The sequence below is a fragment of the Physeter macrocephalus genome, chromosome 16 (genome assembly GCF_002837175.3).
Source record: "Physeter macrocephalus isolate SW-GA chromosome 16, ASM283717v5, whole genome shotgun sequence".
Lineage (NCBI taxonomy): Eukaryota > Metazoa > Chordata > Mammalia > Artiodactyla > Physeteridae > Physeter > Physeter macrocephalus.
Window position 1 is genome coordinate 45,096,201 of NC_041229.1, and position 16,912 is coordinate 45,113,112.

Below are 16,912 nucleotides of genomic sequence, written 5' to 3' on the forward strand. Positions count from 1 at the left end.
AAACTAAAAATAGAGCTACCATACGATCCAGCAATCCCACTACTGGTCACATACCCAGAGAAAACCATAATTCAAAAAGATACATGTACCACAATGTTCTTTGCAGCACTATTTACAATAGCCAGGTCATGGAAGCAACCTAAATGCCCATTGACAGACGAATGGATAAAGAAGTTGTGGTACATATATACAATGGAATATTACTCAGCCATAAAAAGGAACGAAATTGGGTCATTTGTTGAGACGTGGGTGGATCTAGAGACTGTCATACAGAGTGAAGTAAGTCAGAAAGAGAAAAACAAATATTGTATATTAATGCATATATTTGGAACCTAGAAAAATGGTACAGATGAACTGGTTTGCAGGGCAGAAATTGAGACACAGATGTAGAGAACAAACATATGGACACCAAGCGGGGAAAGCGGTGCGGGAGGTGTGGGGGTGGTGGTGTGATGAATTGAGCGATTGGGATTGGCATGTATACACTGATGTGTATAAAATTGATGACTAATAAGAACCTGCTGTATACAAAAATAAATAAAATTAAATTCAAAAATTCAAAAAAAGACAAACCTGGGTGCGAGTTCTGGCCCTATCCCTTATTATCGAGTGGTTTCTCATGGAATTCACTGCACCATCCAGCAAGATGTCAATAATTGCTATATTTTGAGTAAGCACTGGCTCTTAGGAGCCTCTTACATGCATTACCCAACAGTGATCAAACCCTGAAAGAGTAGCTGTTATCCTATTTATAGACAGGGAACAGACATGAAGTTGTTCTATAGTATTTTGAAGGCTACTCAGCTTCTAAGCATGAATTTCAGTCCCAAATAAGGTCTCATTCTGAAACCTAATTCTTATTAAAATCATACGAAACTGGTTTCTCTCCAGAAGGATTTAAAAATTGTGTACATAGGCTTCTAGAACAGGCTATACGTAAGGTGTGTAGAAAGCCCAGCTGCTGTTGATTCAGGGAGAAACATTCCCATTTTAAAGTTTTCTGCTGTCAACCCCAGGTTTGACTACTAGAGAGTTTCTCAGTTCACCAGTGAAACTGCTGGTGAATGATTGTCAGTGAGCCTTTCCTTCTTTCTGAAATACTTATTAAACTCTGACATTGTGACTTTTGGGCCCTGGGGACTCTGAAGTATCAAGAGAGTCCTTACCCTCATGAAGCTTACAGTTAAGTGAGGAAAATAGAAATTAAATAATTATAAGAACAATGAAGAAAAAGGGTTGTGGATGTGTATACAGGCATACCTCATTTTATTGTGCTTCTCAGATACAGCATGGTTTTTTTGTTTTTTTTTTACAAATTGAAGGTTTGTGGCAACCCTGCATTGAGCAAGTCTGTCAGTGACATTTTTGCAACAGGATTTGCTCACTTCATGTCTCTTTATCACATTTTGGTAATTCTTGAAATATTTCCAAGCCTCTGCCCAGCAAAAAGATTATAACTCATTGAATGCTCTGGTGATGGTTAGCAGTTTTTTTTTTTTAGCAATAAAGCATTTTAAAATTAAGCTGTGTGTACTGTTTTTTAGACAAAATGCACACTTAATAGACTACAGTAGACTGTAAACATAACTTTTATATGCACTAGGAAACCAAAACGTTTGTGTGACTTTATTGTGATATTTGCTTTATTGTGGTAGTCTGAAACTGAACCTGCAGTGTCTCTGAGATATGCTTATAATAGGGCCAGGACTGGAGGAAGGATATGGGGACCTAATTTAGACTTTTCTGCAAGAGGTGGTCAGAGAAGACTTCCTTGAGGAAGTATCTGGCTATTTAATAATGACAATAATAGCGAACTTTTATTGCTTTTACATGAAGTAATTAATTTAATCCTACAAGGAAGGTGCTATTGCTATCTATATTTTACATATAAGTAAACAGAGGTACAGAGAAATTATCAATTCTTAACCCAGTTTTGGATTGAGCCTATATAGTCAGGCTTCAGAGCCTCCTACTTAACCACGAAGCTACCTTCCATTATCAGGTGCCGAATAAATGTCTGTCAAATAGATGGCTGATGGATGGATGAATGAAGTGGTATTTAAGCTAAGAAACAACTTCTAGGGGTGACATAAAGAATAATTAATGGCGTAGAAAAGAAAAAATATGAAATGGGACAGTTTCTTTTGTACCCCTTTCTAATAGAGGGTAATAATAACTCTGTGTGTTCTTCATCCTCAGGCTGTGAAGGTGGCTTCCCATACCTCATCGCAGGAAAGTATGCCCAAGATTTTGGGCTGGTGGAAGAGGCCTGCTTCCCCTACACAGGCACAGATTCTCCATGCAAACTGAAAGAGGACTGCTTCCATTACTACTCCTCCGAGTACCACTATGTGGGAGGTTTCTATGGGGGCTGCAATGAAGCCCTGATGAAGCTTGAGCTGGTCCATCATGGGCCCATGGCAGCGGCCTTTGAAGTCTACAATGACTTCTTCCACTACCACAAGGGGATCTACCACCACACTGGTCTGAGAGACCCTTTCAACCCCTTTGAGCTGACCAATCATGCTGTCCTGCTGGTGGGCTATGGCACTGACTTGGCCTCTGGACTGGATTACTGGATTGTTAAAAACAGCTGGGGCCCTGGCTGGGGTGAGGATGGTTACTTCCGGATCCGCAGAGGAACCGATGAGTGTGCAATTGAAAGCATAGCACTGGCGGCCACACCAATTCCTAAACTGTAGGGTGTACCTCCCAGTGTTTCATACTGACCACCATCAGTCATGAAAGGAAACTGACTTATTCACAGACTAGAGATTTTTACCATATTGCTACTGCAATGTCAAAAGGTTACAAATAGATTCCTATGAAGATTTGTGCCTTTAAAATTAAAACTGCCCTTGACTGTAATATACTTTCCTATTGAACACCAGCCTGCTTTTTCCTAAGTATTCAGTGAAATGAGGTTTTTATGGATGATGGTGAACTATGAAGTAATGCATTTTGCTAATCATTTTTGATGCAAACAGATGCTGTATTTTTAAAAATCTATGTGACTGCACAGGCTTATTTTTAAATTGTATAAATCATGAGAAAATATGTCAATGATTATTTTAAAATTTTTTATAAATATTCAGGTGATATGTATTATGAAATTTATGTATGTGCTTAAGAGAATTTTTAATCTTGACTCCTTCAGTTGTATTTACTTCTCTCACTTATGTAAATACTTTAAAAAGGAAAATCTGGGTATTTCAACTAAAAACAAAATTATGAACGTTTACAATAGGGGGTATACTCAGTTAATGTCTAGTGAACCCTGAAATTATCTCCTGGATATCTGATGAGACAGATTATAAAGAAAAGATACAGGAGTTTTGATAAGAGTCTGGTTATTGGTTAAACCTTCTTATGCTGCATCTTGCATTTGGAAGTATTGGTTAGCCTTCACTGGCTGAGCAGTAATAGCCTAATTAGTGGAATATTAGCAGTTTATATTTGGTCAGATCTTTGGGATCTCCAAGGGATATTTCACAGTGATATGAAATCTCCACACTGAGTAAACAGATAGGAACCATTAGAAATAATAGATTAGGCAAAATTAGGCAAATTAGTCAGAGCTCTAAGCCATAAAGAGAACTACAAGCCTTTTAGAGCTGAAAGGGACCCTGGAGATGGTTCAGTGTAACTTCCTCCTAACCAGAAAAAGACACTGAGGCTTATACAGAGGGCAAGTGACTCATCCAAGATCACACAGCTGGTAAATGTTGAGTCTAGATTAGAACCTAGATTTTCTAAGTCTGGTTCTTGAGTGACTTAGACACTGAATCTCTGTGCTTTCCACTAGAGTATCCAAAATCACCAGGGATACTAGATGCATAGTTGGAAATTTCACATTGACATGTTAAGTCTCAGTTTTGTCTTAAACCTCATGTACTTTTTGTATTGCAATTCACTACAATGACATTTTTGCTCTTCTTAAACTGAAGGGTTATTCCAGGAGTTTGCCTCGTATTTAAAGTGTGGCTTCTTGGGCCTCCTGGTACATGGCCACATACCTTTGACCTTTTTACCACATGATGACAAAGAAGCAGACACTCTGAATGGCAGGCATAGGCAGAGTCCTTATTATCTGGAAGGCCTCCAAAGAGGTATATTTTCCTTGTTACTGTTACTGGTGGAATGTAATCATTATAATCCTAATTTATGCCTAGCCTTGTTGCTACATGAAAGTATAAATAGACTTTGAAATCAAGCAGGAATTTATTTTTCACTAAAATTTATAAAGATATACTACCTGTCAGCTTAATAGCTAAGATTTTCTTTAACCCATTAAGTGTGAGCTCATCCTCTGGTTTTTACTTGGACAGCAGTCAGTTGACACATGTGAGAGCAAGTCCTGAAGGTGAAGAGCACCCATGCTTTTGCACAATTTCATGGGAGCCCTGGCTGAGCTCTGAAGGAAAATCGTTGCTCGTATCATTCTTTAAATACTCTAGGAAATATTGAAGGACTAAATGATAGTTGTGAACTTAACTGGCAAAATGGTAAGCAGGTCTCACAAGCATGATTAGTTGAGGACAAGCAATGGTTTGAAAAGGCCCTAAGTTTTCAGAGGTGCACGCAGGATTGCCCAGAGAGCTCAAGTTACACTGCCCTTCAACTTGCATTTTCTGCTGTGGGAGGTCTGCTTTTCCTATTGCTCTACAAGAGAAACATCACCATTTCATCCACAGTGGTGGAATTCATTCAAGACGTTGACTGAATCATGGTTCCATCATGGTTCCTTAAAAGCCATGTAATTAAACGGTTAAGCTACACAAAAAGCAAGTTTCATTATCTGAAACTTGTTTGTATTGGTGCTAACAGAACGTATCATCGAAGTCTGTTGAGCAAATGAGCTCTGCAGAAAAATGGGTTGAGAACTCTGGCTAACCTCCCCAAACACATGCCCAGAAAAGCTACAGTAGTGATGTGCGTGGATGACACCACTGGCCACAAAGCAAAAAATAAGTTTAGCTGGGCCATCTAGCACAAGCATGGTCCTGACCCTGGTGCCTTAGTGCCTGGGTAAGATTTCTTGCTCTGCCACACGAGCCATGAGAACTTGGGCAGTTTACTTAACCTACCAGTGCTTCCGTTTCCTCATCTGTAAACTGGAGATAATGGGATAAATATCTATCACTGTCTGAACTCTCCCTTAAACTCTTGCTATATAAATAAAGGAACCAAAAGGGTTTACACTTTTGAATGACATTTATTTGGTTTAAGGTCAGGCCTTACCCTATCCCAAGTGGGTAAACTAACGTAAATTCAGATAATGAAGTTTCCCTGGCCATTCAAACTTGCTCACTGAACTCTGACTTCTAAACACTGGCCTCAGGAACTGAATAGATTTGGATAGTAAGGGATATGTGTATCTACTTCACAGAGCTCTGAGGGTTAAATGCCTTCATATATGGAAAGTAGGTACACCAGTGCTTGGAACGTAGTAAGGAGTATATAAATATTAGTTACTGTTCAAGTCATCTTTTTCCCAATTCAAATTGTAATCTTTTGCTATGAGGAAGCAGCTCAGATGTATTCTATTAATAAACAAGCTCTACTCTGAGAGGGTACAGGAGGGGCTTTGGAGATTTTTTTTGAAGGGAGAAAAAACCAACAGAGGAACATGGCGCAAAGAAACCCACGGAGAAAAATCTTTGAAAACGTTATGAATTAGGGAGATAATTTTGATTTTCTGGTACAGAGGTTTTTACAACCCGCACAACATCATAGCCTCTGCTTGTCTCTGCTGCTGCCTGTGTGGAAAGAATAAGTGTGAGAGGCGATCAGGTTTAGATTGCTACAGCAGAGATGAAAATCAAGCCCCAGCTGAGAGCAAGTAACTTTGAAGCAAAAAAAAAAAAAGACTAAAGGTTAAGCTAAGGTTGCAACAATTTGATTTTCCTAATCAGGATTTTCCTATCAGGATAAGCATAGCAGATTCACATAACAATAGAGCTAGAAGGTCATCTAGTCCACCTCTGTCATTAAAATAAAAATGGGTTCAGTGAGGTGAAATAACATGGCTGGGTTCCGGCTAATAAAGATAAATCTAGACCCCAGTGTATCAAGAACTTTCTACTGTACCTGTTGCCTCCCAATTAAGAAAAATGGAGAAAGAAATATAAATGTTATGAGACAACCTGACCTCGTACTGTAAAATCATTTCTAAGATCCTTTCCAGTTCTCAGAAATCTTATTCTGAACTCTTGATGGCAAGTGCTCTAAGCTCTATATCCATGTGTGGTGGTTTCGGAGGTTTAATCTAACAGTGGTCCTCTAAACATAGTGATGTTAATATTTACATTTCTTCACTGTAATAAAGATTTATTTTTGGCCTAAAGTTAAATAGAGACTTCCTGACCAAGACAGGAGAGCTTTAGACATAACAAATTCTTCAGTTCTGATGGGAAGTGCATGGACTGGAAATTGTACGTTGGTTGTGCGTTAGTTAGCCATTAGGCCTTAATTTCATTAGCTGTAAAATACTGACGTCATTGAATTGTAGTTCTGATTGAAAGTGGATTTGCCTAAAATCGTCTGGACTGTAAAATAATTGAATCCTCAGCAGACATTAGGGCTGCCCTGCACAATGTCCTCTTGATGACAGCAAACCAAAATTGCAGGAGATAAACTAGCCCTTGGACAGAACATGCAACAAATGCCTTTGTTGGTGTCTTCATTTCTCCTTTCAGAAGTCCATTTATCAAGATCCCTTTTCCCCACATGCCTTTGAAGAGCTAGCAGAAGTAAGAAATTTAACCTCTCCTTCTCCGATTTTGAGGATATGATGCTGATACACTTTGATTTTGAACTTTTAGTCCTAAAAAGCAATTTATAGAATTGAAATTCAATTCTATAGGTAGTTAAATAAGGAAAGACTGTGATAAACTCCAAACCCCCCAAGTTGAGGTGAAAAAAGCAGACTTGTTTCTTCCTCTAATGCAAAAGATCTAAAGAGATTGAAATCCTAGCAAATCAATTGAAAAGAAATAACTTGGAGAAATAGCCGTCCCCTGGTGAAATGAGGGAAATGCCAGGAAGCTAAGGCTGTGCATTAAAGTAATGATTCAGATGATTTGTTTTTTTCTTGTAATGTATTTTCTGCAGCTTCAAAAGTATTGAATAGTTTCAAGTGAAGTATAAGATAAATGATAGAAAATGAATACTAAAGTATCAGATTTTTATACCCCCCATTCTCTCATTTTTGGGGTTTCTGGAGAGCTAAAAGAAAAGCCTGTTTTCCCTGTAGATAACTATTCCTATGCCACCATAAGAAATGCACAGTATTCCCAAGAGACACAATCCCAGTTCTGCAGACTAAAATTCAGTGGAGTAAAAAGGATAGATCTATGGAGAGAAAGTAAACAAAACAGCGCTGAAGATATCATGAACTCAGATATTTTTGATCCTCCAGTGTTTGTTATTTAGACCTTAGTCCAGTTATTGAACATAGATCTCTAGTCTTCAGTGTTCACCTGTTAAAAGGTGATGCCAAGGGCAGCGTGGCCAAAGCCAGGGCTGGAGGCATGGACACGGCCAGAGCAGGGTGCCTGTGTTGGGAAGCGAGTGGTGGCTGAGGTCTGTCTACAGATTTTGAGCATCTGAGGGTGACCTCTGAATTTAAGCATTCCTTGCTGCTCCCTCACCCTTAAGGAAAAAAATAAAGTTTCAAAGAAGCCGTGAGTGTTTATATATAACCTGCCTTGTAAAAAAAGGTTTACAATGGTAAAGGTGCAGTACAAAATAAGTTAGAAATAAGTGAGCAAACTGAAGCAAAAAGAAGAAAAAGTTAAAAAAAAATAGGATGTGGCCATGAATAAAGTCTGCACAGAGTCTAGCACATTACCTGATAACATGAGGATCATGCTTCAACAGTGGGTCTGAACCAGAAGTGATTTTTGTCCCTCATGGGACATCCAGCAATGTTTGTAGACATTTGGGTTGTCACACTGGGGGAGGAGATGCACTCCACAATGAAGAATTATCCAGCGCCAAATGTCAACAGTGCCAAGGTGGAGAAAGTCTGCACTACAACATGCCAACTCCTTTATGCTTTCTTCCCCACCACCAAATGAATGTGATGGACTTTGGAGGAGGGAGAGAATTCTGAGAGTATCTCAGAAGCTTCCAGAACTTGAGCTGAACTTTGAAGAATCAAGAGGAGTAGTAAAAGGCAGGGATGGCCCAGGGAGTGGGGGCACATTGAAGTTGTGAGACAAGATAAGAGCACTGCCCCTCAGTTTCAAGACAACAGGCTGAGCCCATTCTGTAGTAGCCCCACTCAACAAGAGCCCAGTGATAAGTTCCAACAGGAACTTATTGAATATATAGTCTTAACTTACAATAAGAATGGGGCTCATTGATGGATCAGAAATTGGATGAATTCTTTTTTTTTAAGTATTTAAAAATAAATTTATTTATTCATTTAATTTAATTTTTTTTTTTTTTTTTTTTTTTTTTTTTCTGAATTTAAGCATTCCTTGCTGCTCCCTCACCCTTAAGGAAAAAAAAAAAGTTTCAAAGAAGCCGTGAGTGTTTATATATAACCTGCCTTGTAAAAAAAGGTTTACAATGGTAAAGGTGCAGTACAAAATAAGTTAGAAATAAGTGAGCAAACTGAAGCAAAAAGAAGAAAAAGTTAAAAAAAAATAGGATGTGGCCATGAATAAAGTCTGCACAGAGTCTAGCACATTACCTGATAACATGAGGATCATGCTTCAACAGTGGGTCTGAACCAGAAGTGATTTTTGTCCCTCATGGGACATCCAGCAATGTTTGTAGACATTTGGGTTGTCACACTGGGGGAGGAGATGCACTCCACAATGAAGAATTATCCAGCGCCAAATGTCAACAGTGCCAAGGTGGAGAAAGTCTGCACTACAACATGCCAACTCCTTTATGCTTTCTTCCCCACCACCAAATGAATGTGATGGACTTTGGAGGAGGGAGAGAATTCTGAGAGTATCTCAGAAGCTTCCAGAACTTGAGCTGAACTTTGAAGAATCAAGAGGAGTAGTAAAAGGCAGGGATGGCCCAGGGAGTGGGGGCACATTGAAGTTGTGAGACAAGATAAGAGCACTGCCCCTCAGTTTCAAGACAACAGGCTGAGCCCATTCTGTAGTAGCCCCACTCAACAAGAGCCCAGTGATAAGTTCCAACAGGAACTTATTGAATATATAGTCTTAACTTACAATAAGAATGGGGCTCATTGATGGATCAGAAATTGGATGAATTCTTTTTTTTTAAGTATTTAAAAATAAATTTATTTATTCATTTTATTTAATTTTTTTTTTTTTTTTTTTTTTTTTTTTTTTTGCTGCTGCATTGTGTCTTTGCTTGCACGCAGGTTTTCTCTAGTTGCTGAGAGTGGGGGCTACTCTTTGTTGTGGTGCGCGGGCCTCTCATTGTGGTGGCTTCTCTTGTTGCAGAGCACAGGCTCTAGGCACGTGGGCTTCAGTAGTTGTGGCACACGGGCTCTAGAGTGCAGGCTCAGTAGTTGTGGCACACGGGCTTAGTTGCTCTGTGGCATGTGGAATCGTCCCGGACCAAGGCTCGAACCCATGTCCCCTGCATTGGCAGGCAGATTCTTAACCACTGCACCACCAGGGAAGCCCTGGATGAATTCTTATTTTAAAAAAGGAGGAGGGCAGCAAATGGGAAGGTAGGATCATAATTGGAGGCCCAAGTGTGTGAGAAAATTCTGCCATAGAAGATGAACACACCATCTCAACCCACCAAACATTTGATCAAGATAAGGATAAAAAGAAGAGAGGTTGTAGTATTTTGGCTTACAAAGAGCATTTACTTGGGATTTGAACCCAGGTCTCTACATTGTAGAACCACAGCTCTTAACTACTCTAAACGTCCTCCCTCAAGATGTCCTTCCTGTGTTTCTCCTTGTGGTGTGTTCATTTTCCAGTTCCTGGTCTGTTTTATTCTTCTTTGTCATTTTGTAGGTAAATATTATACTTGCTCAAACCCTGAGAGATGGCTTCATCTTAAACCATGATGAATAAATGAAGGGTGGTCTCAGAGATAGAGGTTAAGTCAGGAGAGGAACGGTGAGAAAGGAATGACATACTCTATCTTAAACATGTTGCATTTCAGCTGACCACTGCAAAAGCAGGGAAAGCTTTTCTTTCAACAAGTGTCTCACCAGAAATGTGATAGCTATTCTCAGGAAGGATTTGGCAAACCTATTATTTAGCAGATTTGCAACAATAACTCTAAGCTCAAATGGAAGATATTTTCTGGCAGTGCATCCAGCCCTCCAAGGGAGGGTGGATTCTTTTACTTGGAGTGATATGGCAAGGAAGGTATTAAGGACAGTAACTTCTTTCCAATATAAAATTAATTAATTAAAGAAGAAAGATGACTGAGGCCTTCTCTGCTGTATTCCATGTACCTCGGGATGTTGGTAGAAAAGGTATCAATGCAGGATGGGTTCACAGAACACATCTGGGTTCACAGAAAGTTTAAAGTCAATCTGGGCACTCAAGGATTTCTTTCTATATATTTGAACTGCCTGCCTGTTGGGATTTTAAAGTTTGGGATAATAAAAAATAAATTAAAAAAGAAATGGCTCCTGCAATTTTTGCATAAGTTTTTACTGAATTCAGCTCAGAGTCCTTCAGCATGAAGAGTGCTGGCTTTGGCAATCATCCAGAAAACACCTCTTAGGAGGAGCCTCTCTGTTTTTGTTTTGTAGCAACTTTGCACAACTAATGACAGCATTATTTACAGTTATAAGAAGTTGGAAACAACCTAGTGGTCCAAGAAATAGGAAATATGTCATTTATAGTACACAAGCTTGACAATATATTATACAGTATTAAAAATAACTGTGCCTCCAATATAACAACATTAAGAAATGTTTATGTTATAATACATAGAAAAATGATACCGTGTTTTGTTACATAAAAAGCAAATGGACATGTAAGCACCTTCAAAAGGGCAGGAGGATTATGAATGGATAAAGTTATTTCCTTTATTGGTTTTGTTATAACAGTTATGTTATAAATAACAGAAAATGTAATCAAAATTTGCATGGCCAAGAAGCCCTCATCACATAAATATGCTCAAGCCTCTCTCCCCTCATAAAAAGCCACCAACTTTTCATCCTACAGCAAATATCACATTATATTTTCCTTCTTTCAATAGCTAAGCTTCTTCAAGGAAGCTTTTTTTTAACCTTCTCTCTTTGTGTTTTCTCCTTAATGTCATGAAATCTGCCTTCCACCAGCTCACTTCACTGAAGTTGTTCACATCAAGGTAAGCAAAAAAACACCTTGTTACTAAAAGCAGTTTTCAGTCTTTTTCTCAGCATTTGAAATTTGGTCATGCCTTCCTTAACCTTGCACCTCTCAGCTTTCAGATCTCTATTTCTTTGCAGTTCCCTTTTCAGACTCCTGGTCCTCCACCCATTCCCTAATTTTACTATTCCTCCAGCTTCTATACAATCCTCTTTCCCCATCACTATATATTATCTCAAGTTGAGCTTTTTCACAGTCAGTATATGTTATCTATGTGCTGGTGAATCCCAAATCTAGCCTCCATCTCCAGAGCTCACGTATTAGTTATCTAATTGTGGCATAACACAATACCCAAAGACCCAGTGGTTTAAACTAACACACATTTGTTATCTTATAATTGCTGTGGGTCTGGAATCCGGGTGCAGTTTCACTCGATTCTGTGCTTCATGGGCCTCTCACAAGGCTGCAATCAAGGTGTCAGCCTATGGTCTTCAGTCTCATCTGAAGGTTCACCTGGGGAAGGCTCACCCAGAAATTGTACGCAGTATTCAGTTCCTTACAGATTCTTGGATTAAAGGCCTCAGTTTCTTGCTGGCTGCTGACCAGAGGCTACCCTCAGTGCCTTGGCATATGGGCCTCTCCAATATGATAGCTTGTTCATCTACGTGTGCAAGCTATGATAGTAATAGAGGGAGTGTACTAACAAGATAGGATTCAAAATCTTTGTAACCTAATCATGGAAGAGATATCTCCTCAATGTTCCCACATTCTATTGGTCAGAAGCAAATTACTCAAGGACAGAGTATTACAGAAAGCCTGAATACCAAGAGATGGAGATCATTGGGGCTATGATAATGATGCCTACCATAACTTTAAACCAGATATCTCCCTTCCTACTTGTACCTAGATTTACAAGTCCCATTAGCCAGTGCAAAATGCACAAATCTGAGTACATCATCTTTGTCCCATCCCTGAAGCAAGCTCATTTCCATTCTTTTAGTTACTGGCACCCTCATTCACCCAGTTTCCAAAATCAGAAACCTAGGTATTTCATTGATTTATTCCTCTTCCTCACCCATGATGTTCAATTAGTCGTGACCTCCTACCAATTCTAATTTCTAAATACCTGTTAAATCTGTCTCTCCACACATCTGCCATAAACTATCATGATCTGTAAATTATGTCACTGGTATATCCTCCTAACATACCTTTCTACTTCCAGCCTTGCTCTCTCCAATCCTCACCACAGCAAAGCTGACGATGTCACATCTCCGTTTAAAATCTTTAATGGCTTCCCATAGCTCGGGAATATTTTAAGGTGGACAGGCTAGTAACATTAAAAATGGACATTCAATAAACCTGTGGTTTTCATAATGCAGACTACTGAAATTTAAACTCAGCAAAATCTTCTTCACTGGTAGGGATACACAGGAGTTGAGTGACAAATATTATGAGGAAAATAGTTTTCTATTTGAAACTCCTAAGTAGGATGCAAGTGGTTTAGTGTGGTATATCAGATATGGGAGATGTAAGGTCAAACCGTTGTATCTGTCTGTAGTAACTGCCATCAATTTTTCTTTAAAATGTTATCTTTTTGGAAGCCAGAGTTCCTTGAAGATATTTTCTATCAAATAACAAAGTTCAACCATATTTTTGAACAAGTTCAACAAGTTCAACCAGGTATTTTCATTTATTAAAAGTTTCGTAACAGTTCTCAGAAACTCAGACCTATTTATTCCAACATTTTAATCTCTCAGAGTCTTTGCTAGCTCACAGGATGACAATATAAGAACAGGAAAATGTTCCTGTAGAGTCTTGGCAAAGGCAAGGACCTGCACATACAAGATGAGAAGTCTAATTCCTCCCCAGACCATATTCAATTATAGTTGGTTGGAATTCAGCAATATTGTTGTCTGCTTTTAGTAAACCTCCCTCTTTTTCTACTCTGGCCATGCGGTTGGGATGACTAAGAGTGACAATGGCATTTCCTAATCAGTTATGACTGGTTGTTAAATATTTTCCTAATTGTTGTCCCCAGGAGGCACTGATGCCAGTTCTGGAATGTCTACCTGGGAGTTGTCTATGCAGAAGCAGACCTGATGTGCCAGCTATAAACTGGAGGCCAAACACCTGTGCTTATTGTAACCTGTGCTGTCCCCATCCTCGAGACAGAACTCATGAGATTTACTCCTCAACCTTAAATTCAGTTGAACTGCACCAATTTCCCAGGCCTGGAAAACAGTTGATACTTGTATTCCTGACATCCCCATTCAAAAATGAGATAAGAAAAATAACATTTTCATAGAGACATATGGGAAAGAACCATACAAACCCCGAAGGCTTGGTTTGGTAGAAATATTTTCCCATGAAAAAATGAGTAGTGTTTCTGGCACTTGCTGTAGTACTTTGTAGCTGGCAGCTGAATTATCTTGGTCTCTGCTCAAAACTCTGGTCTCAAAAGCTGATCTTCAACTCTCCTGTGTTAAAAAGGGTTTAAAACACTTAATGACCATTTACCATGTCAAAACTGAAACATTATGTTGACCTGATTATGAGTCACTGTGCCTGTCCAAGTGGCCATAATAATAGACAAAATAATTACTTTTGAATGGAAGTATACTCTTTATATTGTTCTTCAAATAGTCTCTGAGATAGATAGGAAAGGTTTTAACAGTCCATTTTACAGATATAAAACTGAGGTTCTGTGATACCAAAAGCCTGGCTCACAGTATTTGTAAGAACCAGTACTTGAGCCCATAGCTTTAGACTTAAGCCTACTCTCTATCTTGCCACATTCTTTTCAATGTTTATTTTCTGAAATGCAATGTATCAGGCATTAAGTTAGTAATTCTTCCTTTAACTGTACCTGACAGAAAATTATACACCACTCTTAGTCAATAATGACTCGGAGAATTATTTATGCTTTCCTTAGCATTAGTACTTTTACGCTATTTTTGAGGGTAATTATCCTACCTGTGACTGATGTACTATTATAAAACAAGTGTGGGCTTGGTTGTCTACAAACGTGCCCATACGTAAATATGTCCTGTTGCCAAAATTAGGATCACCCATGTTCTTTTTTCCTAGAAAATTTATTTTAACCAGGATTCCCTGCCTCTGTAAATTAACCATCCTCTAACCCATAACCTCAGACCATTTAATGCTTTGGGACCTCCAAATGGGGTGTTTGTTATGAGACAAGGACATAGCCTGTCTCCCCTACATTAAAAGCCAATAGAAGAGAAAGAGATATATCACATGATATCGCTTATACGCGGAAACCAAAAAGAAATGATACAAATGAACGTATTTACAAAACAGAAACAGACTCACGGACTTAGAGAATGAGCTTATGGTTACCAGAGGGGGAAGGGTGGTGGAGGGAAGGGATAGTTAGGGAGTTTGGGAAAAGAAAAAAAAAAAGCCAATAGGGCTTCCCTGGTGGTGCAGTGGTTGGGAGTCCGCCTGCCGATGCAGAGGACACGGGTTCGTGCCCCTGTCCGGGAAGATACCACATGCCGCGGAGCGGCTGGGCCCATGAGCCATGGCCGCTGAGCCTGCGCGTCCAGAGCCTGTGCTCCGCAACCGGAGAGGCCGCAATGGTGAGAGGCCCGCGTACCGCAAAAAAAAAAAAAAAAAAAAAAAAAGCCAATAGCATTAATTCATTCTCTTCCAATTTGATAATTGAAATTCTGGCTTATTTCTATCTTGTGCCTATTGCTTCTTATCACCCTCTATTCTTTTTCTTGGAGAAGGAAGATTAGAAGTTGATGAGGGAAGAGTCAAAGGAAACGGTGTGATAAAGCTATGCTTGTAAAGCAATCTAGGACCTCAGAGGTGGGTTGGTGTGAAATAAAGGGAAGCAAGAGTCCAATATATAAATTCCAATGAAACATGGCGATGTGATCTAGGCAGCATTGATATCTAAGGGGACATCCTCAACAGTTGATGGAACATGGTGTCAGGAGCTTCCTGGGCACAAATGGGAGCAGTAACATGGTTTAAATTTTGGCAAAAGATTCCCAGTTAGTGCCTGGATGCAGTAGATAGGCGTAGTGTCAGGACCCAATAAAATAACAGATAAGCAGGATATCTGGACCCAGGAAAATGAGCCAGAGCTCCAGGATGGAGGTGTGGGGGAGGGAAGGGCTGGAGTACAACCTAGGAGAGTGTTCAAGGTTCTGGAGAGGAGGAAAGCCTGCAGCTTTGGGCCTGGGTTTCGTTCCACATACGCTGGGTCTTAACAATACTAAATAGACCCACCTGCTGGTGAGGATAGGGTCAGTGGAGAAAAAGATTTTGAGCAGGGAAAGAATATAATTAGATCTTTACTTTGGTAATATTTTTACCTGTTGTTAAGGAAAGTTTGAGAGGAAGGAAAAACTAGAAACAAGGAGACCAATTAGAGGGCCGTGGATATCTTCAAATAATGATCTGCCTCACCTTCATCTTTGTCAGACTTCTTTTTCCAAATATCTGTACCTTACCAAATCATCTAACACTTATCTGTTTCTGTATTATGAGGTTGTGAACTGTGAAGTATTTGATGAATTTACATGTTTTCATAGCATTAGTTTATAACAAACAATCAGAAAAATACATGGGTACTGTTCAGTGAAAAACAGAAAGTGTGGCAAATAAAGCATGGCATGAGCAGAGAAAAGGAGGTTTAAGATGTTTTATTCAGGGATACAGATATGTCAAAAGGGAAAGGTTGATTGATTCTTATAGCAACGTGTTATCAGGTGGGCAAACATTTTGCATCACAAGTCAATTCAACTTCATTATGTTTGAAGAATATATTATTTTATATATTTTTCATTTAACTTGTTTGTGTTTTTATGTGTTACCTGTAAACAATATATAGTTGGGTCATTTTATTTATTTATTACTTTTTTTTTAAACATCTTTATCAGAGTATAATTGCTTTACAATGGTGTGTTAGTTTCTGCTGTATAACAAAGTGAATTAGCTATACATATACATATATCCCCATATCTCCTCCCTCCCACACCTCCCTCCCATCCTCCCTATCCCACCCTTCTAGGTGGTCACAAAGCATGGAGCGGATCTCCCTGTGCTATGCGGCTGCTTCCCCCTAGCTATCTATTTCACATTTGGTAGTATATATCAGTCCATGCCACTCTCTCACTTCGTCCCAGCTTACCCTTCCCCCTCCCCATGTCCTCAGGTCCATTCTCTACATCTGCGTCTTTATTCCTGTCCTGACCCTAGGTTCTTCATAATCATTTTTTTTTTAGATTCCAGATATATGTGTTAGCATATGGTATTTGCTTTTCTCTTTCTGACTTACTTCACTCTGTATGACAGACTCTAGGTCCATCCACCTCACCACAAAGAACTCAATTTTGTTTCTTTTTATGGCTGAGTAATATTCCATTGTATATACGTGCCACATCTTCTTTATCCATTCCTCTGTTGATGGACACTTAGTTTGCTTCCATGTCCTGGCTATTGTAAACAGAGCTGCAATGAACATTGTGGTACATGACACTTTGAATTATGGTTTTCTCAGGGTATATGCCCAGGAGTGGGATTGCTGGGTCGTATACTAGTTCTATTCTTAGATTTTAAGGAACCTACTCCATACTGTTCTCCATAGTGGCTGTATCAATTTACATTCCCACCATCAG

The 16,912-nt window shown here is 39.2% G+C and overlaps 2 protein-coding genes across 2 annotated transcripts in view; one reads left to right on the plus strand and one right to left on the minus strand.

Annotated features, from left to right (window-relative positions):
* Window positions 1-6,147, plus strand: part of CTSC (cathepsin C) — a 44,943-nt gene extending 38,796 nt beyond the window's left edge. The window contains exon 7 of the mRNA XM_024131777.2: window positions 2,200-6,147. Within this exon, the coding sequence (XP_023987545.1) occupies window positions 2,200-2,702 (503 nt within the window). The 3' untranslated portion in view covers window positions 2,703-6,147. The remainder of the gene's footprint in view (window positions 1-2,199) is intronic.
* Window positions 1-16,912, minus strand: part of LOC129392866 (RAC-gamma serine/threonine-protein kinase-like) — a 63,055-nt gene that overhangs the window by 12,213 nt on the left and 33,930 nt on the right. The window lies entirely within an intron of this gene.